This window comes from Entelurus aequoreus, linkage group LG24, assembly GCF_033978785.1.
Source record: "Entelurus aequoreus isolate RoL-2023_Sb linkage group LG24, RoL_Eaeq_v1.1, whole genome shotgun sequence".
Lineage (NCBI taxonomy): Eukaryota > Metazoa > Chordata > Actinopteri > Syngnathiformes > Syngnathidae > Entelurus > Entelurus aequoreus.
Genome location: NC_084754.1, coordinates 18,189,466 through 18,214,220, shown reverse-complemented (window position 1 = coordinate 18,214,220; position 24,755 = coordinate 18,189,466). Strand labels below are relative to the sequence as shown.

Here is a 24,755-nt window from a genome sequence, read left to right as displayed (position 1 = left end):
TGGAGGGCCGCTCGACCTGGAATAATATCTAAGTGGTGGGCCTTCCTGAGGGCTGTGAGGGCCCTTGTCAGACTGAGTTTGCTGCTTAATACTTGCAGGAAGTGCTGAAGCTTGATGATAAGCCCATGTTGGACCCGCGCACTAGGCCTAAAGATGGCAGACCTCCCCGGCCGCTTTTTGTACAAGAGAATTCATTCCGAGTCCGGAACCAGATTCCACAACGGGCGGATGAGGCTTCTCCGCTATCCTATACGGGCAAGTGGATTTCGATTTTTCCCGTCTTTACTCCGGCCGTAGCTCGCAAACGAGCCGCCTTTGCTGCGGTAAAGAGAAAGCTGCATTCATGTCCCAACGTGAAGTTTGGTCTTCTCTTCCCGGCGACGTTGCAGATCACTTTGTCCAATGGCCAGACTGACAGATTTGAGGATACAACAAGGGCAGCGGACTTAGTGGACAAAAACATTAAAATTAGAGTTGCAACAGATTCAATCTAGGAGGCATGCTAGCATGCTTGGAGCTAGGGGACTACAAATCCCAGAAACGTGAGACGTCGTGCCTTTCTTTTTGATTGTGTTCTACCTTATTCATATGGTCTGGTTCCTGAGTTCTGTCAAAATGACTACTAAGTATTTTTTGTACTATCTTATTGACTAATATACCGGTTGTATATCGGTCTCCTTAATATATTTTTGCACATTCCATTGAAGAAATAGTTGTTGATAGTAAGCTGTAATTAAACGGCTTATCGTCCTATTCAAACATATACCTTAGTGCACTTTATTTGCTAACTCGATGTCACATTTTGGCGCCTACTGTGTTGTTTAGGGGGTAGATAATAGCCCATACTAGTAATGACAAAAAACTCGGGAAAAATAAATTAACCAGTTTGACACAACGCATATCTCTAACTCTCAAAACCCAGACATTTATAAAGAATGGCTTTCTCTATAGGCAGAACTTGATGTCCTTGTGAGAGACCGTACTACTGAACAAATGCTCTGTTCAAGATCTCAGTTCTATGAACATGCTAATAAAGCTGGTAAACTATTATCTCATCAACTACGCCAGATATCAGCATCCCATTATATTCCGCAGATTCAGTCCGATCCAGGTATAGTCACGGATTATATTGAGATCAATAATGTATTTAAGAATTTGTATGCGTCCCTCTACTCATCTGCTCATTGTTCTACTCCTAAACTTGATAATTTTTTTGCCAATCTGGACATCCCCTCGTTTGATTAGTCCGCTGTGGTAGAGTTGGAGAGACCAATTACTGCTGTGCAATTAAATGTTGCAGCGTTATCACTACAAAACGGAAAATCCCCAGGACCAGATGGCTATCCTCACAAATTTTTCAAAATAATTTGGCACAAGTTGTCCCCGCTATTATTGGACATGTACAATGAATTGTTTGAATCTGGCCGCCACCTGCAAATGCTCAACCAAGCTTACATTTTTCTACTCTTGAAAAAAGGCAAGGACCCTTTGTATCGTCCTTTTAGCCTGTTAAATGTTGACTTTAAATTATTATCCAAACTGCTGGCTTTACGTCTGGATACTATTCTCCCTTCTATTATTAATGCGGATCAAACCAGGTTCATTCGTAATAGGCACTCCTTCTCTAATCTTCGACGTCTTTTTAATATATTGTGTGATGTGCCTGCTCTTAAAACTGAAGAGGCAGTGATATCTATGGATGCTGGAAGGGCATTTCACTTAATTAAGTGGAATTTTTTGTATGTCCTGGAGAGATTCGGCTTTGGTAACAGTTTAATTTCATGAATTAAACTCCTATATTCATCTCCTATAGTTTTTAGTGCTTACATAGCGAGTCTACTGATAGATTAAGTTAGAAATGTACGCTACTTTATAATAGCAATGGCAACAGCACAGATTGAATGCCCCACAACAAAAGGATAGAGAAAAATAAGGAGCTTATTGACTATGACACAGACAACAATAGTAAACGTGTGCAATTATGCAGATCCCAAATACACAACTGCAGAAACCAACAGGTAAGAAAAGTTGGTTTTGCATAATAGGTCAAGATAAAATGCCAAATAACATGACTGGCATCATTTATTGAACAGGCATCAACCTGCAGTCCACATGCATTTTGTATGTGTGCCTGCCATCGACTGGTCACACTTATCATTACACTTTGTATCACATAAAATCAGTTAGTAAGCACAACCAGAGTTATAACATACACAAGGTGCACCGGGTTTTAAGGCGCACTCTTGATTTTTGAGAAAATTAAAGGATTTTAAGTGTGCCTTATTGTCCTAAAAATACAGTACATTATGTGTCCCTCTGTGACAAAAAAAACTACCATCAAATTGACTGTCCGTATCTTATACAATCATCAGGGGATCAAGTACTTACTTTCCCCAAAGTAAAGCTGAATCATCTGAAATTTTCGGAAAATTTACTTAGCCTTTCAAATAAAACGAATGAACGACATACAGGAACAACCCATCTACTCACAAAATGAGAGTTAAAATTAATTGGTTGAATTTAGAGCCCCACCAGCTGTGGCCCTAGTTAATGTGAATTATGTTGTTTACATCTTATTGCCCACAACAACTGTGCAATGATTTTAAATGTTTTATTTTGTCTCCCTTTTTCTCCTTGCCCCCCTCTCTTGCTCTCACTCTTTTCGCAGCTTGACTTTGAAGCCAGACCAAGGTAAGAAGAAGTTTGATCTATGTTCACCTTCTTTACGACTTTATACTTAACTGTAAACTGAGGGCACTTCAAAACTACTCCTCTCAGTTCCCTTAACCATCATAAGACGTACAACACCCGACCTGCATACTAACAAACACACAGTCCAAGCATTTACCTGTTTGCAGTACAGATCCAAGCTCACCTCTGCACATTAAGTACTCCCTATCCTCCAAAGCCATTGTTCACATGTGAGTCACGTTGATTTTCCAGCAAGGCAATTAGTCGCTCTCATCTATGTGTGCCCGCTGGAATCAGTCGAAGTGACAATCTCTGTAGCTCAGTATGAGAGACTGTATGCTATGGAGCTGTGTTGATTGGCACACTTATACTGTATATACATGTTGTTCCGTGATTAGTGGTGTCAGGTTTGGCCCCCTGCACTATCCTTAACGATGGGAATTGATACGATTTTTCCGGTTCTGATTCCACTTTCGATTCTGCTTAACAATTCGGTTCTTTATCGGTTCTCTTATCGATCGAAAGAGATAACAAAAAGGTGGATTAGCATCATTTGTGTTTAGTTCAGAGCAGTGGTTCGTAACCTGGGTTCGATCGAACCATAGGGGTTTCGGTGAGTCAGCCTCAGGGGTTTGGCGGAGCCTCCGCCGCAGAGGTCAAGACACACCTGACTCAATCGTGTAAATAAAAACTTCTCCCTATCGGTGTATTATGGATAAGGCAACAGCAGAAGTCACACTGATTTGCAGGTGTGTAATTTGTTGTGAGTTCATGCACTGTGTTGGTTTTGTTCTTTGAACAAGGTGATGTTCATGCATGGTCAGTGTTTCCCATAAACTGCCAAGATACCTGTGGCGGTGGGGGCGTGGCTATGGGCGTGGTCACCATGACATCATCGAGTAATTTGCATAATTTACTACAATATGATTTTCTCTAAAAAGGCTAAAAAAATGTATACTTACTAATTAATAATAACAGTTTCAGTGTTTCCCATAAACTACCAAGATACCTGTGGCGGTGGGGGTGTGGCTATGGGCGTGGTCACCATGACATCATCGAGTAATTTGCATAATTTACTACAATGATATGATTTTCAATAAAAAGGCTAAAAAAATGTATACTTACTAATTAATAATAACATCCATCCATCTTCAACCGCTTATCCGGAATCGGGTCGCGGGGACAACAGCTTCAGCAAAGACCCCCAGACTTCCCTCTCCAGAGCAACATTTGCGACTTCCTCCTGGGGAATCCCGAAGCGTTCCCAGGCCAGAGAGGAGATGTAATCCCCCCATCTGGTCCTTGGCCTGCCGCGGGGCCTCCTCCCAGTGGGACGTGCAACGAGGACCTCCCTAGGGAGACGCTCGTGAGGCATCCGCACGAGATGCCCGAACCACCTAAGCTGGCTCCTTTCCAAGCGAAGGAGCAGCGGCTCTACTCCGAGTCGCTCTCGGGTGACTGCACTTCTCACCCTATCTCTAAGGGAGATGCCAGCCACCCTTCTGAGGAAACTCATTTCGGCCGCTTGTATCCGCGATCTTATTCTTTCGATCATTACCCACACTTCATGACCATAGGTGAGAGTAGGAATGTAATAATAACAGTTTTGTTTTAAACGTCCATCCATCCATCCATCCATCCATTTTACAATATAATTACAACACTTTATGTACATATTTATATACAGATTTGAACAATAAGTTATTCACTGAAATATATTTATTAATTGTGGTTCTTACAAAAAATATATCTTATAAAATATAAAAGCTAAAATGTCTCTTAAAGCTCTGCCCCTTTAATTAGTGCATACTAAATAATTTAACTTTAGCCTACTACTACAACCATATTATTTACCAGCAACATAAAGTGAAAAAGAGGCAGAGGTGTTCTGCCACAGTCAGTAACAAATAAACAGAAAACAGTAGTGGTCAAATACAAATAAGGCAACAAGAGAAGTATTCTACACTTCTATTTTGTAAAGTAAATCTGAACAGCCTATATGGGCATCTACATCAACTATATGCTTTGCCTGAGAAGCTGGACCGGACAAAAAAAAAAAAAAAAAAAAAATTGTATTTGTGGCGGACGTAATTCTTTCGTGGTGGGCCGCCACAAATAAATAAATGTGTGGGAAACACTGAGTTTTGTTTTAAACGTCCATCCATCCATCCATCCATCCATCCATTTTACATTCTGAATACACAAAAGATAACTACTACAGTATCAAATTAGTATTAGTATCTGAAGCACCGTCTCCACGTGTGTTTATTGACAACAGGGTTATAACCTGGACACGTTAGCTCGTCGGTATGGTAACAGGTGACTGTTACTGCGTGCGTCTGCCCCAGCCCCCGAGTCAAACAGCGAGCGGCGGTGTTAATGAAGCAGCGTCAGGTTGCTCACCATCAGTGAAACGCTCGGTGAAATCGGCCGCCACAAATAAATGAATGTGTGGGAAACACTGATGGTTCATTGTGTGCACCAGTAAAAAAACATATTACTTTGTCTTGAATTTTAAAAAAAACATTTTATTTTCACTAAAGAAGGGTTTGGTGAACGCGCATATGAAACTGGTGGGGTTCGGTACCTCCAATAAAGTTAAGAACCACTGGTTTAGAGCTAATGTGATCTTACAAAGCCAACAGTGAGGTCTTAAGAGACACAATGCATATAAAAATAATGAAAATAAATGTAAAAAAATGTAACAAAATAAAACATATGTGAAAATTACACAAGAATGTAACATTTCATAACATTTGTAAAACTTTTAAGAATCTTGTATACCGTGCAAATACTGGGCAAAGGTTTGTTTAGATTTAGTTGTTTAGAAGGTAAAACAATAGTATAGGCTCATAACATGCAACACAATATATTTCAAGCCTTCTTTTGTTATAATGTTGATGATTATGACTTACATCTTATGAAAACCTTGAATTGAAAATCTGAGAAAATGTGGGGGTTTTCAAAAACTGTAAATCATGATCATCCAAATGATATAAATAAAGGTTTGGCATATCTCACTTTGTATGTAATGACTTTATATCACATATTCGTTTCACATTTGAAGTTGAATTGCTGACATGAATGGACTTTTACACAATGTTCTAATTTTATGAGATCCACCTGTATAATAATCATGACTGAGTTCAAATGTTGTTGGGGGGAAAACATGCAGATTTTCTCTGACTACAATTGAACATTCACCGACCGAAGGTGCATTTGTTTGCATTGTTGTAAGCTTTTGACTACAAACTTAGTCACTGCTCGCTGACATTCGTCGTTCCTTGACAAATGGTACTCTTCCCTGCCGCGGTGAAAGCCAGTGGCAGACGTTAACTGGAGCTATTACTACCCGCCTCCAAACCTGTCAAAATATGTCTCCTCATGCTCATCTGAATGAGAAGGCATTCATTTCAAATTAACAAATAATTGCGCTAACATTATAGGCGGTATTTGTACCTGTTGTGTTTACGCCAGATGACTGCTTCTGCCTGGGATGAGATTGGCGCCGTTCAAAAACGCGACATTCATTTATAGTTCTTGCATGTTGCATGTTCAAATGTTTCAGCATATTGCTCGTATGTCCTCCTCTTGATGAAATAGCAACCTTGGAAAAATTACAAGTAGCACTGTTGCAATCTTTTCTTGTGAAATGTCGGCAAACTTCAAAACGCTTCTTCCGCCCGGGCGTTGCCATGTTGCTGTTTGACATCACTACGCACGTTGCGACCTCATCATCACCCTGAAGAACCATTAAAGTAATCGTTTGGAAAAAAATGGTAAGCGATTCAGAGGAATTGATACACTCGGAACCGGTTCCGGTTTCCGATTTCCATTCTAACTATCCTGCAACCAGTTAGAGGAGCAATTGTTCAACAGTGGTACCTTGGTTTTGCTATAATTCAGTTCTGGATGAACATTTTCACCAAATGTATCTCTGTTTTCATACTGCAAATTGTGTCTATTTTTCTGTCTTTGCTGCTTTTTGGGGGAGCTTTATATTATTTCTACAATGTAACGCAAGCCCATACAAAACAAACTAGAGATGTCCGATAATGGCTTTTTTGCCGATATTCCGATATTGTCCAACTCTTAATTACCGATATCAACCGATACCGATATATACAGTCGTGCAATTAACACATTATTATGCCTATTTTTGTTGTGATGCCCAGCTGAATGCATTAAACAATGTAACAAGGTTTTCCAAAATAAATCAACTCAAGTTATGGAAAAAAATGCCAACATGGCACTGCCATATTTATTATTGAAGTCACAAAGTGCATAATATTTTTTAACATGCCTCAAAACAGCAGCTTGGAATTTGGGACATGCTCTCCCTGAGAGAGCATGAGGAGGTTGAGGTGAGCGGGGTTGGGTGAGGTGGGGTTGAGGTAGGGGGTAGCGGGGGTGTATATTGTAGCGTCCTGGAAGAGTTAGTGCTGCAAGGGGTTCTGGGTATTTGTTCTGTTGTGTTTATGCTGTTTTACGGTGCGGATGTTCTCCCGAAATGTGTTTGTCATTCTTGTTTGGTGTGGGTTCACAGTGTGGCGCATATTTGTAACAGTGTTAAAGTTGTTTATACGGTCACCCTCAGTGTGACCTGTATGGCTGTTGATCAAGTAAGCCTTGCATTCAATTTTGTGTGTGTCTAAAGCCGTAGATATTATGTGACTGGGGCGGCGCGCAAAGACAGTGCCTTCAAGGTTTATTGGCGCTCTGTACTTCTCCCTACGTCCGTGTACACAGCGACGTTTTAAAAAGTCGTAAGTTTTACTTTTTGAAACCGATAATTTTGATACCGATAATTTCCGATATTACATTTTAAAGCATTTATAGGCCGATAATATCGGCAGTCCGATATTATCGGACATCCCTAAAACAAACCAAAAAAAAATAGCTGCAGTCCACAAATGTCCTTCCGACCACACTCTGGCACCCTTTATTTATTTACATACATCCATACATTTTCTACCACTTGTCCCTCTTGGGGTTGCGGAGGGGCTGGAACCTATCCCAGCAGCATACGGTACATTCTGTCTTCCCTAAATGTTGGGACTTAAAGAAAACCAAGGTACCACTGCACTGTTATTTCTGCTGCTGTTGCAGTTGGCTTGTGTTGATCTTTGGCTAAAGAACATCATTCACCTTGGTCTGTGCCAGAACATCTCCAAAATATTTTGAGACCAGACTCATGCTTATTGATCTGAAGCATTTGTGCCTCTTAGCGCATCCTGGTATTTTCTGCCTGTGCTCTCTCCTCAAATTACACCTTCTCTCCTGCAGAAAAATCCTCAGACATTTGTACAAGCATTTTTAAAGTAAGCGCATATTTCCTCAAAGGAAGTAACTGTGTGAATGCTGCTTGTAAAGTCAAATTCCTTCTACATGCTACAAAACATTTAGTAAAAAACAAAATAGTATATCTATTTTTTTTCTGACATCAGGGACATTTCTCTCTGGTGTGTAATGTGTCTTACTTTTAATAAGTAAGAAAGGCCACAACCCAAACTGGTGCACTGAGCCAAAATGTAATATGTTATTGATGGTTCAGTCTGTATTAAGAGCTCCCAACTCTGGAGCAGATGGCAACAAGGCTGGGCCGGAGGGCGCAATGCAACTGCCCTTGGCAAGGTTAACCACTACACCTTACACACTTCCTGAAATAATTACTCTCAAGTTCCCCATATTGCTTTAAAATGCTGTGGATGCTGAATATAATGGAGCTCTTATGGAAAATAACTTTCGGAACAAACAACAAGATGCACATAATGTTAAGGAAGAACTCTACTGGGCATGTTGATTAATGTGTTGTCCGGCTTGAGTTAGCTCTAGGGCAGACCTGGGCATTCTGCGGCCCGCAGGCCCTTTGTGCGTCCCTGTCCGGCCCGCGTGAGGCCAATCATAAATTACAAAATACATTTAAAAAAGTATCTAATGTGTGCAATACAACGGTGCTGCTTTTGTTTTGAAAAGCGTTATTAGTATTTCTTCCGTGTGGATGTATGCGCGTGAGTGAATGTGAATAGCGGCAATCACAAATTACAAAATAAAGTTTAAAAACCATCTATGTCGTCCGCGCAATACAACGGTGTTGCTTTTATTTTGAAAAGTGTTATTTATGGGCGTATGTCCATGTGTAACCTGTGAGTGAAGGTGCACAGCGACAAGTGATGCACGGTGTGACAGTCCTAACTGCCGTGCGGGTTCTCAGGACCATCCAGGGAAGACATTGTCGTGCGACGGTTTAGACTTCTGTATTATTTCAATAACAGAGTCTTTTGCGTGCTTATCAGCAGCTGCCTTTTCTTACGTGAGCACACGAATGGTTTCCTTCCGTCCGCCGTCTGCTTTTCAGCGGCACGTCGCCGTCGTTCGTGTGGTGGCAGAGGATGGTTTCCTCCTGTCCGCCGTCTTTCTCCGTGTCTCTCTCTTGATGTTCACATCTCTTGCCCTCTTATACGGTCCGAGAGGGTGATTGCACTGTCCACAGCTGCGCGCTCCACGCACCTTATGCTGATTGCGGCGTCGCTCCCAGCGCGCCCCGCCTTGCCGCTCTCTCGTCCACGCCTCCTCGCCGCCATCTTGGAGCGGGCGCCGTTGGTCCGCCGGCCCCGCCTCCCCACACACGGGTTACCCCCGAGACGCTAAAAAGAGAAAAGTTGATGACGAATGCCGTGTTTCCAACAAGACATGGACTGCCAAGTATTTCTTTACAGAAATGAAAGGTAAAACCGTGTGCTTAATTTGTGGTACACAGCTTGCTGTGTTTAAAGAATATAATTTGAATCGCCACTACACGACGAAGCACGAGGAAAAATACCGGAATATGTCTGATAAAGCGCACACAAGGGAGGCTGATGCGTTGATGGTAAAACTGCAAACCCAACAAGGACTTTTTGCCAAATTTCACACCCCCAGAGATGCAGCCGTCAGGACAAGTTTCGTCATTTCTCACAAAATCGCCAGAAAAAGTAAGGCGTTTTCTGACGGAGAGTTTATTAAGGAGTGCTTATTGGACTCTGTTACGCTGAAATGCCCGGAAACTTGGAGCTTCAGCTGAAGAACAGAACGGCCGACTTTGACTGTTTTTTGCTGGCTTTGGATGAGAGCTGCGATGTATGTGACACCGCCCAGCTGCTCATCTTCTTACATGGGATAACTGCAGACTTTCAAATCACGGAGGAGCTGTCAGCCATGCAGTCAATTAAAAGGGACAACCATAGGTAATGACTTGTTCACATAGGTAAATGCGTGTTTGGACATGTTAGGACTGAAATGGGACAAGCTGGCAGGTTTGACAACAGATGGTTGTCCAAATCTGACGGGGAACAATGTTGGACTTTTAAAGAGGATGCAGGATAAACTTTAAATTAACCCTGTGCAGAAATGGACATTTTTGCATTGTATTATACATCAGAAAGTGTAGTGTAAGACAGTGTTAAAAATAAAACCATCAAAAGCAATCTGCTTTTGTATAAAGTTAAGTTAGGTTAAATGAAAGTATTATTATTATTATTAATTATTATTATCATTATTATTATTTATCTTACGGTATATCAAAAATAATATTGAGCAAAATTGAATTGAAATATTGTCCATGTGGCCCTCCAGCAGTGCTCGGGTTGCTCATGCGGCCCCCGGTAAAAATTAATTGCCCACCCCTGCTCTAGGGTGAATAATCACGAAATAGCAAAAGTTCAGGACTTAGTGCAGTGTAATTTAGTCGGAAGATTATCGAGCAGAAACATAAATCCGCTGTCTGAGCCCAATATCACTGCCACAGACAGAGCATCCCTCCCTCTCCCAGGACCACAACACGGTCGGTACCCACCCACATCTTTCCAGGAGTTGCTCATCAATACAATGCTTGCCAAGATCCTCGGAGTATAAATCTTGGTTTTTTCCTCCCCTCAGCTCATCCACCAGACTGTAACCTTAATGAGATGCATTTAAATTGCATTTCCATGTCTTGCTTAAACCCCCACATCTCCCGTGCACTTACTACCCTCTGTGTTTTACATACATTGCATATACAATAATACACACATATAGTATTGTAAAATGACATTTGAATATGAATATTTTATTCAGCTGATTTATATAGACCACTGATCGGTTGCATATACATACGTTGCATATACAATAATACACACATATTGTATTGTAAAATGACATTTGAATATGAACATTTTATTCAGCTGATTTATATAGACCACTGTCTCTGTTGCACATGGTTGAGTTTGTCGTGACTCCAAGATGCAGAGACAGATGGCCTTGAGTGGGTAAAAATGTCATTCTTTACTTAGAGAGCAAAACACAGCAAAAACAGAAGGTTAGCGCCAGGAAAGTAGCGGCAGCAGAGTTTCTCATGCACACTGACAAAAGACAATAACCCAGCACTGGCAGGGAGCAACAAGTGAACCTAAATAGACTTGATTAGTAACGGAAAACAGGTGCTGTGGCAGGAAACTAAACAAAGTGAAGATGCTGCAAAATAAGGGGTTCAACAGGAAGGAGAACCAAAATAAGAGTACCAGAACAGGAAATGATACAGAACACAGTAACATAACTGGAAAAGTCCAAATTTTTCATGTGGGCTCATGACAGAAAACACGTACAAAATACAAGGATACACTATATCAAACACTAGCTCAAGGAAATTACTTTTCTTTTCTTTAGTTGGTTGCTAAATATAGGCACATTGTCCTTTTTATTGTGTTAATTTGTCTGCCACTTTATCAAAGCAACTTTAAAGGTGTGATGGTGGGTTTAGCTGGCAGGCTTATATTTGTAGGCAAGCAGTTCATACAGTGTATCATGGCTTTAACATGAAGCTCCTTGAATCCTTGAATAAAGCAAACAATTACTGCTTCAAATAACATTTGTAGCAGAGGAAAGTTAAAAGAAAATACCCGACCCTCTTTGTGATTAACTGACTTGCATTCGTTACGCAACAGATTACATGCAAATTGTATGTGTCAACAAATATCATTGCTATCTTAGTTACAAAGTTCCCTTTGATACTATTTTGAAAATCCTTCCAATTTATATTCATTAACTTTGTTTTTTAAACATGAGTGAAAGCACATGGGGGAAATGATGGGGATGCCGGGAAAACATATTTGACAGTAACTATATCTGATGCTCTGAGTGAAAAAACAGAAAATACTATAAAACTCAATGTTGTGCGATAGTGGGCTTGTTTCAGGTCAGGTTTGATCAAAACACCCTCATGATTGGTAAGAAAAACAACTTTTTTTGAGAATTTGGTGACAAAAATAAATAAACACACAGTCATTTGGATGCTCACTGAGCGATTTAAAAAGATAAAGGGTATACTGAAGTCTGTTGAGGTTTGCTCAGGTCTCAAGAGACCTTTTTCTCTGAAGTTTTTTGGGGGACTTTAGAGACATATTTTCTCAAAGTCATTGGTTGAACACGAGGGTTTTCGCCTTAAGAGTACTCCCGAAAACATTAAGTAACATAGTCTGATAATATTCTTTTAAATATATTTATTTTCTCCAAGCCAACGACCTCCAACTATTTAAATGAGGCTGCAAATAAATCCCTAATCCAAAAGAGGAATATCTTAACATGTCATTTGGAGTTCTTCTTATCGCTTGCAATATTTTAATATCTCATAAATCATCCACAATGTTTTTCTGACAACCGTAGACTTGGTTTACTTTATTCATAGCTGAGGTGCACAAATAGAAACAGACCGAGGGGACACCTTTGACAGAGCATGGAATTGGAGAGGTTGAATGATATCTTATCAGCTTATCTGTCCGGTAGTTTGCCCTTCACATCAAAGCAGGGATGTGTCAAAGGAACCATGGTTAGAGGACAAAGCAAACTGTACAGCTAAAAAAAAGGGAGCTGTTACTAAAAGAGACACTACAAGTTATCATACACTATATTGCCAAAAGTATTTGGCCACCTGCCTTGACTCACATATGAACTTGAAGTGCCATCCCATTCCTAACCCATAGGGTTCAATATGAACGGTCCACCTTTTGCAGCTATTACAGCTTCAGCTCTTCTGGGAAGGCTGTCCACAAGGTTGCGGAGTGTGTTTATAGGAATTTTCGACCTTCCTTCCAAAAGCGCATTGGTGAGGTCACACACTGATGTTGGTCGAGAAGGCCAGGCTCTCAGTCGCCGTTCTAATTAATCCCAAATGTGTTCTATTGGGTTCAGGTCAGGACTCTGTGCAGGCCAGTCAAGTTCATCCACATCAGACCCTGTCACCCATGTCTTTATGGACCTTGCTTTGTGCACTGGTGCACAGTCATGTTGGAAGAGGAAGGGGCCCGCTCCAAACTGTTCCCACAAAGTTGGGAGCATGGAATTGTCCAAAATGTTTTGGTATCCTGGAGCATTCAAAGTTCCTTTCACTGGAACTAAGGGGCCAAGCTCAACTCCTGAAAACCAACCCCACACCATAATTCCTCCTCCACCAAATTTTACACTCGGCACAATGCAGTCCGAAATGTTCTCCTGGCAACCTCCAAACCCAGACTCGTCCATCAGATTGCCAGATGGAAAAACAGGATTAATCACTCCAGAAAACGCGTCTCCACTGCTCTAGAGTCCAGTGGCTTGGGCATAGTTGCGCATGCATCATTTGCGCGCATTTTTAGGGGTGTGCTAAGTCGACCTGGGGCGCGTTAACCAGGAAAAGTTTATAGAAAAAGGCAAATTACCTACTGGTACAATTTTGTTTTGCTTTATTGTGGGACAGAAAAGCAAGCCCCAACAAGTAACCACAAGTTATATTTTGCAAACATCTTTGGGAAAACAAATGCTTGTCGGGCTTCGAAGCTAAACTTTCCATTTAATTAACTTTTTCCTTTGTCCATTTTCTGCTCTCTATTGGTTCCTGTGACTGCTTTCCCACCGCTACAGTATGGACCGAGGGTCCCAGAAGACACGTTAATCGTGCGATAAAGAAAATAGTGCTGTTAAAGGAAACCTTCAATAACTCGTTATTATCGTGTTAACTTTGGCAGCCATAATTTGTATGTAAACAAGTTGTCCCAAAAACATGTTAACTCATTGTTATTATTCACCAAAATGTAATGGAATAAAGAGTATTTATAAAACATACGTAGAATCCTACCAAATTCTACATTTGTGTTTGCCACTGATAAGACATAAGTCGATTGCATTCAATTGGTTTGGTGCATATTTCTTTTCAAGTATTTCATATGCTTATTGGGGTCTGCTAGTTCACTGAGCGTTGCTTTGAAAGTGCTTCTAGTATTGACCGGCTCACGAGATAGATAGAGAGCTGTGATCCCAGAGAGCAAAGATAAGGCGTTAAGTGTCTGCAATGCATCCAAGGATATAGCGTGGCAGAATTGGGTTACTACTGTGTTTGGGTTGATGCACTCTCATCTGTGGCGCCAATGAATAATGGATTGTTAAGCCATGTGCGCAAAATACAGTTCCTCTCCCTCCTGCATATTCTTAACTGCCCTTTCTCCCTGCTGTTGGTGTTGTACGTGTATGTTTATTTGTTATTGAGTTTGTCCTTACGATTGTAGTTTAGGCTGATATTTTATGTGTTTTAGTTCCCTCTTTAAGTTTTCTGAAAAACAATTATATTCTGGCAAAAAACGACTGCCATAAAAAAAGGACAGTGGTCCCTCTTTTGCATCGGTTTCAGCAGCTGCGGGCAACTGTATTACAAATAAACGGAAGTAATTATTACCGCTGTAAAACTCCCGACGGTTAGTATTACTGTATTAAATTCAAACGATCGAAAAACCGTGACTGATAACCACACGTTAATGAAATTATGGAGACCAACTAGCGTTAACTTGCTAGGTAGTTTAAATGTTAACATGTAAATAGTGTTATCCCGATACCAATGTTTTGGTACCGGTACCAAAATTATTTCGATACTTTTCAGTACTTTTCTAAATATAGAGGACAACAAAAAATTGCATTATTGGCTTTATTTTAACAAAAAATCTTACGGTACATTAAACATATGTTTCTTATTGCAAGTTTGTCCTTAAATAAAATAGTGAACATACAAGACAACTTGTCTTTTATTAGTAAGTAAGCAAACAAAGGCTCGCAAATTAGCTGCTGACGTATGCAGTTGTATTATTTTGTCAAAATTATTAAGGACAAGTTGTAGGAAATGAATTATTAATGTACTTTCTGTCTTAACATCTTCTATATACACTTCTGTTCAAATGTAATAATCACTTATTCTTCTGTTGTTTGATACTGTACATTAGTTTTAGATTATACCACAAATTTGGGTATCAATCCGATACCAAGTCGTTACAGGATCATACATTGGTCATATTCAAAGTCCTCATGTGTCCAGGGACGTATTTCCTGACTTTATAAACATAATATACAAAAAAACGAAATAAAATGTTAAGAAGATGATACGCTACTGTACTTGGTATCATTACAGTGGATGTTAGGTGTAGATCCACCAATGGCGTTTGTTTACATTTTGACGCTGGTGAGCTACGGTGTGTAATGAAACATGTTTAGCTAATCCTCGTTCTGCAGGGATGATACTTGTAAGAAACTTACTTTATTTGTCGCCATTGAGGCGAGGATTAGTGATTTAGAAGTAGCTAAAACACTGCAGACTGGGGCTAGACTTTAGCCGCTAGCTAGCTAGCCATGTCTTAAAGCACCTCTTCCTGAGGGCGTTTCAGTGTTATAACTTCACCTTTGTCGTTAGTTTTTAAACCAAATGCGTCCGTTTTCCCTTTTCTGTCTACACACTGTGTCTGCTTGTAAGTACTCCGAGATTGTGCGTTACTGAACATGCTCGTCTGCTCGTAAACCAGCAATGACACGACGTGACGACAACGGGGCGCGGGTGTGGTGGATCCGTTACTTTTCAGAGAAAATTATTCATTAGTATCGCGGTACTATACTAATACCGGTATACCGTACAACCCTACATATAAACAAGAAACATTACCGTCTTTCCTCGTTGAGAATTGTCATTGTGGGTGGCGTGACTTGGTTGGTAGCGCAACCGTGCCAGCAATTTGAGTGTTCCAGGTTGGATCCACTCTTCCACCATACAAGTCTCTGCCGTTGTGTCCTTTGGCAAGACACTTAAACACCTGCTCCCAGTGCCACCCACACTAGTTTAAATGTAGTTTAAAGATGTAGCTAATATACAGGTATTTCACTAAGTAAAGTGCTTTGAGTCGCTAGAGAGAAGTGCTATATAAATATAATTCACTTTATTCCCTAATCTAAACGTGTATAAACACATTACTGTCTAAACAACTGAGCTATTAATATTAAACATAAAGGCTGTGCTGTTTTTGCACAAAGTTATTGATATTAACAGACAGAGTATATTGTATTTGTATTATGTGTTTATTTTATTTAACTTGATATTCAAAAGTTTACATTTCAATTACTATGTTAAAATATACAAGAAATATAACTTTATTGCATTTGAAAGGGTATACATGCATTATTATTACCGGTATGTATTATTATGACATCAGCGGTTAATTTGGTCTAAAAAAATAATGGCAATAGCGTTTATGGGCAATAATTTGCAGGTAGATATATAATAGAGCAAAATGTGTTATTGGATTAGGCCTAATTTAAAATCCACGTTGTCTGTGTTTGACGGCAGAATCATCAAAGAACACTGTCCAAATACTTCTGGGTCTAACTGTAAATGTGAATATAGGGCAGCAATGTTCTCTGCTCTTTTTCTCGCGCTCATCTTGTTAATTGCTCCTCACTCAGCCTGATCATTGAATTACCCGTTCAGACTTTCACCGTCCCATCAAATAATTATTTTTTTTGTAGAAGCTTGGGCAAATTATTCTTTCTATTAAATAAGTCTAAAAAAAAAGTCAGATTATTCATTTCCTGCAATTCTCTTTCATTGATGGGGAAAGCGTGTGTGTTTTGTGTGTTTACAAGGATGTATAGTTGTTCGCTCAGGCAGTATTAGAAAAGATAAGTGTAGTAGTAAGTGTGGTCATTTACATTTGGGAAACACTCAGGGTATATTGCAGAAACGAGGGTCTGAGAAGGCGACTCTAAGGAGTACAGACAGACAAATCTTCAATATTTCAGCCACAGCCTGCACAATGTCTTTTGTGTCTGCTACGCTCTGATTACCATCTTCATATTTCTTCAAAGTGATATAATTTTAATGAAAGTAGCATTTCTCAACCCTAAGATATCGATCAGTAATAACAACATTAATGGTCTGTGGCCATGCTTGCAGCGCTTTTTAACTTACTAATGCTGCATGCTCGTCATGTGCTTGCCACTGGGTATGAGTGTAACAAAACCATGATTCACTGTCCCATTTTGCACAGCTAATTCTGATTTTACCACAATGCTAAAATAAAATTGGTATCTTTAGGAGTACAGGATATACAGATATATTGTACAAATTACTAGCAGAAAGTCAAATATTTATCTATATTATTTATGATATTTATAATAATATTTATTTATATAACAAAATATGATTATATATTCATATTAATATTAATTAATATATATTATGTATTTACAGAACCTTGAGGTTCTGTAACAGCTTCTTCCCTCAGGCCATTAGACTCTTGAACGCATCATAATAATCCCCTCAATTCTTCCCAGCAACGGATTAACTCGCTGGAATATAAAGACAATATAACATACATCCATACACGTGGGTGCATATGCAAAAGTGCAATATATTTATCTGTAAAGTAATCTATTTATTTATGTCTGCAACTTATTGCTTTTTTATCCTGCACTACAACGAGCTAATGCAACAAAATTTAATTCTTATCTGTACTGTAAAGTTCAAATTTGAATGACAATAAAAGGAAATCTAAGCCTAAATCTACTTTAGAACTTGAAATATTTAGAATAGTGCTGTCAAACTAATCATTTTCTTAGTCAGATTAATCATACTTTTTAATCGTGATTAATTGTGATTAATCACAGTAACTTTAAAAAAGACGCAAATGCAATTTTATTATTAGAATGTCATACAGGAAAAAAAATGTAAGTGTTTTATTTGAATGTATGAATGTTTAATGTATATGTGGAAGTCGCTTCCTAGCGGTCCCACTGTCAGACACGGCACCGAAGCCAAGTTCAACAAGGTTTTAATGATAATGTTTTTGCAACAAAAGTTTTCTCTCCTATTAGAACGTGACTTTTCAGCCACGTCCGTATCATCTCTCCCTTCCTGCTCCCGGCCGCTTACTGTTAAAGACAACAGATGATAAGATTAACACGTACCACCTGTGAAATCGAATCACCTGCCAGCTGTGTCTCGCCGTCAGCACTGCCACGCCCCCATCTGATGGTGCTCTGTCCTCAACACCATGGACAGAGGCGATGACTTTTTCTTCTGCAGGCAGTGCTGACTACACCTCCCTCCACAGTATAAAATGTACTTGCTCAAAACCCGGGAATAGTTTTATCTAAAGTCTAATCGGGATGTATTTTGACAGACCTGTTGGAGTTCCTTCCACGGCACTAATGCTTTTAAGGTGTGATTAACGTGCATGCGTCCTAACTCCTTTTTGACCCTTGGGCCATTCCGTATAGTGGGAAAATTAGGTTGCTTTCACTATTTACTGATGAGCCACAAACCGGAAAATGTCGAGCAGAAATGGACAAAGAAAATGGTACAATATGGAAATACCAGGTCCAAAGCCATGACAAGTTGTTCTCCCGACAAAACAAAACCATTTTTGTATCCACAATCACTGTAAGACGTCACATTGGAGCAACGGCCGGCTGCCGAGCTTGCATTCAGAGAGGCCGGTTGAGCTTTACTTGCGAGTTTAGATTAGTTTATGCATTAATAACATAAAATGTAGATTGTTACTTTAACTGTTTTAGTAAGATGACTTGAAAGCTCAGCAGAAAAGAAAGAAGGTGGGCAGGAATTCCTGAGTCACGTTTTTATCGAAGACTTTCACGCTATCAAGACACCACCTTCTCAAACCAATCACACACTTCCGGCTTCACAATAATAGCACTATGCGTTACATCCGGTATAGCTACATACATGCCATTACGATCATGCTTTGCAAAGATAGTTTGTAATTTAATCTGATATTTCTATCTAATTAAATGTCAGTACATCAATTGAGGAATACAAATATGATTGAAATAAAGTGTATATTATTTTATGAAATGTTCCAGTTAATAGTCCTGAATTAAGGAATGATTAGCAGGCTGAATATAACATTGTATTACCAGAGAAGGTTAAGACATTGTCTTGCAGATAAATATAAATACCATCAACTTGTACAACGTGTACATAATATCAGAAGCATTTATTCAGGTAAAAATATCACAAATTACAATACCAAACATCTTTGACAATCAAAGCATGGTCGTAACAATCCACATTTTGTGTTATTACTGCGTGAAACTGGTATCTAAACATAGAAGTGTAGCTCCTCTCCTCTGATTGAAAGTGCTTCTGCAGCAGGAATACCAATTCTGTATTCCTAGAAAATAAAAAATCTGGCAAGACACCAAAGCACTCCAGGTATTTTTTTTATTGTCATTGAAAGCATGTTTATGTCCTTTTTGTGTCTTCAGACTGAACTTGACGGAAAGATTGAGACGCACCTCTCTTGTCGGGCTGATAGGGGGACTCTCTTGTTGCCCACAACTCAGTCATGTATAGAGAGAGTATGGCCAACCCGGTTTCAGACGATCTCATCAATGATTGGTCAAAAGGCACTCACCTGACTGCAGAGTGCCATGATTGCTACGTATTTTGAGCTGATGCTATCCTCGGCGTTTCTACTGTAGTTTTTCAGCATGTAAAAATGACCTGTTGTGCAGCATGGGGTTGCTCCACCCGTGAGAAATGTGGAAAGCTTTTACATCTCTTTCCCCACAATCTAGAAAGAAGACAAGTATTGGAAGTGAATGTTCGAAGTGAAGGGAAAGCCGGGCTGCGTGTCTGGTGCCCCTGGGTCCCGTCGCCCACCCCTTTCGAGTACCCGTCTTGGTTAGGGCCTGCTGGGTCTAGTATCCCCCCCAAAAAAAAAGAAGTGAAGGTTCGCCGTCAACACGGGAGAGCCATCGATTACAGCGTCTTGTGCCAGGTAAACACACGACACAACGTCTGCATTTTGTTCAGGAGAGACCACACATAAGTTAATACAGTAATAACATTAGTAATTAACAAATTAAAGAGATGGTTTGACAAAAAAATACTCTGAGTTGTGGCAGAGTTGTGTATGAAGGGAGTGTGGCCAACTCCACAACAGGCGCCATTTTCGCTACCAATGACGGGTGTGGATGTGCTCGGATGCATGCAATTGCTGTCGTTTTGACGTTCGTTTTTCTGACGAAATAAACCAATATAATGTCTATATAGAGTTCTAAACATACTCCAGCTCATAAACTTACAATAAAACATGCTTATATTTTGTCAAGGTATAATTTTGCGGCCGTTTTTGACGCACTTTGCTGCTACATGCATGCAGTGTTTAGTAACCGACTGCGCAATAAACAGTTAAAAATACACAGAACGACCGGAAAAATTATTAATTACCCTCATTTTGTCAAAATCTTCAATAGCTTTGCACCAACAATCAAGGAGAAACTATGACTTTTGTCAGTGGAACAGGGTTTAGTGTGTGTGCCTCACAATAAAAGGTCTTGGGTTCGATCCACGGGCTCGGGGTCTTTTTGTGTGGAGTTTGCATGTTCTACCCGTGATTGCGTGGGTTCCCTCTGGGTACTCCGGTTTCCTCCCACCTCCAAAGACATGCACCTGGGGATAGGTTGAGTGACAACACTAAATTGTCCTTAGTGTGTGAATGTGAGTGTGACTGTTGTCTGTCTATCTGTGTTGGCCCTGTGATGAGGTGGTGACTTACCCAGGGTGTACCCCGCCCTCCGTCCGAATGCAGCTGAGATAGGCTCCAGCAACCCCTGCGACCCAGAGAGGGACAAGAGGTAGAAAAGGAATGGATGGTGTAAAGTATGTCAACTGTGGTGGCTGCCTCTATTGCATTGTTTGTAATCACTGCGCTATGACTGTGCTTTTAGTCTTAGACAAACTTAATTGATCCACCACATTTATTTATTATTACACTCAAAATGTGGTTTATTTTACTCTTCAAATGTCTACTCTGATCCATGTTCTACCTCATCACTTCTGCTTCTACCAAATTGCATTATTTTAGTTTTACTGAGATTCAAGGAGAGTCTGTTTTTGTCAATCCATCTCTTTGATTTGTTCATTTATTCTGTAATTATTTGTGTGTTCTCTCCTGAACAAAGTAGATGTTGTATCGTGTGATTACCTCGCACAAGGCACCGTAGCCAGTGGCTCTCCAGTGTTGATGGCCAACCTTCACTTCCCTTAAAAATAACGAGGAGGTGCCACATACACATTGCATCAGCTCAACGTTGGTAGCAGTCACCGCTGCTGCTCACTGCTCCCCTCACCTCCCAGGGGGTGAACAAGTGGATGGGTCAGATGCAGAGTACAAATTTCACCACACCTAGTGTGCGTGTGACAATCATTGGTACTTTAACTTTATCTTTAACTGTAGTCACGTGAGTGCCTTTTGACCAATCACTGAGGAGATCATCTGAAACCGGGTTGGCCGTACTCTCTTTATACACGACTCCTTTCCTCAAGCCCCACTAAAACCGCCCATTTACACTATTACCCTTTTTTTCCCTACTGGTGCACTTTTTTCCCTAAACAGTCAATCTGCAACCCAGACGTGGGTTTATTTTTGAACTGTGGTTGGGTATGATTATAATTATGTTTAAGGACTAAAATTGTGTGATGTTAAATTCATGTGGTTACGCCATTTGACCGAAGCGATTGTATTAGGGGGTGCGGGAAAAAATCGATTAGAATTTAAATCGTGATTCTCACGTTGTGCGATTCAGAATCGATTCTCATTTTTAAAAAATAGTTTTGTTTTTTTTTGTAATTTACTTTTTTTTTTTTTTTTTTTTTTTAATTTTTTTAAAAAATTTTAAAATTGTTTAAAAAATAATGTATTTATTTATTTTTTTTATTAATCAATCCAACAAAACATTACTCAGCAATACCATAACAATGCAATCCAATTCCAAAACCAAACCCGACCCAGCAACACTCAGACCTGCAATAAACAGAGCAATTCAGAGGAGACACAAACACGACACAAAACAAACTAAAAATAGTGAAACAAAATAGCAGTGATTAAAAATCTCTCATTGACATTATCATTAGACATTTATAAAAAAAAACAAAAAAACAACAGTGTCACAGTGGCTTACACTTGCATTGCATCTCATAAGCTTGACAACACTCTGTGTCCAATATTTTCACAAAGATAAAATAAGTCATATTTTTGGTTCATTTAATAGTTAAAACAATTTTACATTATTGCAATCAGTTGATAAAACATTGTCCTTTACAATTATAAAAGCTTTTTACAAAAATCTACTACTCTGCTTGCATGTCAGCAGACTGGGGTAGATCCTGCTGAAATCCTATGTATTGAATGAATAGAGAATCGTTTTGAATTGGGAAAAAATCGTTTTTGAATCAAGAATCGTGTTGAATTGAATTTTTTTTTATTTTGAATCGAATCGTGACCCCAAGAATCGATATTGAATCGAATCGTGGGAGACCCAAAGATTCACAGCCCTAGGTCGTATCATGAATGACTATTCAACCAATTAACCTGTCATATGTAAATTGTCCATGTTCCCTGTATATACAGTACAGTATATCTGCTCATATTGTATTTTGACTTTCAATATATGGTACCATTTGAATGCATTCAGTGTCCTGTCTACTCCCTTATTTAGACAAATTTAAATCTGACACTAGTCCACTCAATTATTGCATTGTGTATTATACCATACACTTGTCACAAAGTTATTTTCATAATATAATGGCTATGGTAACCTTAAAAATTGTATGACTAAAAGACAATTGAAAGACTTTAAAGGAGAGCGCAGCGGTATATTAACCACACACACAACATTTTTGAGAAAAAAATAAAAGGAGTCTGTGACGGACTCGTGCCGTCGTGCGGGTTTTCAGGACCATCAAGGAAGGACATGGTTGAGCAGGGTTGTGACTTTATTTTATTTTTCCAAATACTCAGTCGCTCGTCGCTTTCCAGCTTCTCTTCGCCACTCGCTCGTCAGCACGCTTTTCAGCCTGCCGCGTCGTCTTCGTCTGACTCTCGCTGCTTGCTCTCCAACTCTCTCCTCGTCGTTCTCGGCTGTCGCGCTTTTATACACAGAGAGGGGATTATTTAATTGTGCCCAGCCAGGGGTGATTCCCGCACCTGAGGTTCGCGGCGTCGGACCCGGAGCGCCCCGCCTCGCTGTTCGCTCGCCGTCCACACCTCCTCGCCGCCCACGCCTCCTCGCCGCCATCTTGGAGCGGGCTCCGGTGTGCCCTGCTACGCTGTTGGACTGCCGGCCACGCCTCCTTGCCGCCATCTCGGAGTCGGTCCCGGCAGGGCACGCTTCGCTGTCGGTCCGCCGGCCCCGCCTCCCTTACATAGACATACCTTAATTGTTTACAAATAATGTCTGTAACACAACAGTAAAATGACTGATATAATCAAACAGAAGTCATTGTCACGGACCCACTAGCTGCCGAAGCCAGCTGTCCAATAAGCTAAACAGACTCAATAACTCCACGCTGATGTCTTGGTTAGTTTACTGTGGAATTTGTGAAACTAAAACAATACAAAAAGAATGCCAAGGTAATAATACAAACACAGACACTGGTAAACGTGTTAGCTTATTAGCCATTGCTAACGACACTAGCATCATTACATTACGATAGCACGTACAAAAATGTATGAAAACACAGACATGACACAGGGTTTAGTAAGTATATCCAGTTTTAGCTATACTGTAAAACTTACAAACGTTGCTTGGAGTGATGAATGAAGAATCCATATGAGTAGAACCGCTATGGAAGGCTAGGGGAAAAAAAGCACTACAGGAAGGACACGGAAGCACATGCAGTGAGCGAACTTGTCCAAAAGATGGCGCTGTAAGTGGCTGATCCGTTGGCGGTCCCGTCTTGTCCCCCTGTAACGTATGTCTGCTCTTAGCGGGATTGTGCCGAAAATGTAATTTCAGTTCTTATGTGTCTTGTACATGTTAAGAATGGAAAAAATAAAGCTGCTGTCTGTCTGTCATAGCCCAAACAATAAAACTCATTCTCAGCGTATTTTCTTGTTTTGTTTGTTTGTTTCTTTTTTACTTTTTTTTATGGCTTTCAGCGAAGAAAAATCCATAAATTAGCTGCACCGTTTTATAAGCCACACTGTTCAAAGTGGAGGAAAAAAGTAGCGGCTTATAGTCCGGAATTTACGGTACTAATATTTCACTAACTTGTGATGCGGCATTTGCACAATTGATGATTTCCCTATACTTCATTCTATTAGGACACGTTTTAAGTATAGTAGACACCCTGAATACAATAAACTGAAGACATATTGAATCTTTCCAAGCTATTTACATGTTTTTCCTCATCGTTCTACCTATAGCCCAATCGATATAATTACCAAATGAAATACCTGCTAACAATCAGTTCAACAAAATTCAATAACAATTTTCAAACGGATTAAAGCAATCTCTCTCCATTTACTCTCAGCCCTGTGGGCACCCACCCTGTATGAAGGCAGATTGCGCCTTATGCATACTTAGCTCAATATCATACAGTATATTCGCACTTGCACTCAATACATAAGTATTTACTTTTCCATAATATATTCCTGTCATTTCTAGAGAGAACAGAAATATTGGCACAGTTAATTGGACTCTACTTGCAGAAAAATGTATATTGATTTTACAATTGTGTTCTTTTTCCCTGTTCCAGTCCTGATGATATACGATATACAAGATAGACCTAATTTACTCTTACTAAATTTGGTAAGAAGAGTAAGAAGAAGGCTTGTCAATATGCACATACCTCAGGGGTGTCAAACTTTTTTAGATCGGGGGCCACATGGAGAAAAATCTACTCCCAAGTGGGCCAGACTGGTAAAATCACGTCACGATAACTTAAAAATAAAGACTAC

General features: G+C 39.9%; 1 protein-coding gene across 2 annotated transcripts in view; it reads left to right on the top strand.

Moving 5' to 3' along the window:
* Positions 1 to 24,755, top strand: part of trim44 (tripartite motif containing 44) — a 156,034-nt gene that overhangs the window by 77,390 nt on the left and 53,889 nt on the right. The window contains exon 5 of one of the 2 annotated variants that reach the window (XM_062036042.1): positions 2,669 to 2,691. The exons of the other annotated variant lie outside the window; for it this stretch is intronic. Coding sequence (XP_061892026.1) covers positions 2,669 to 2,691 — 23 coding nt within the window. The remainder of the gene's footprint in view (positions 1 to 2,668; positions 2,692 to 24,755) is intronic. 2 annotated transcript variants of the gene reach the window in all.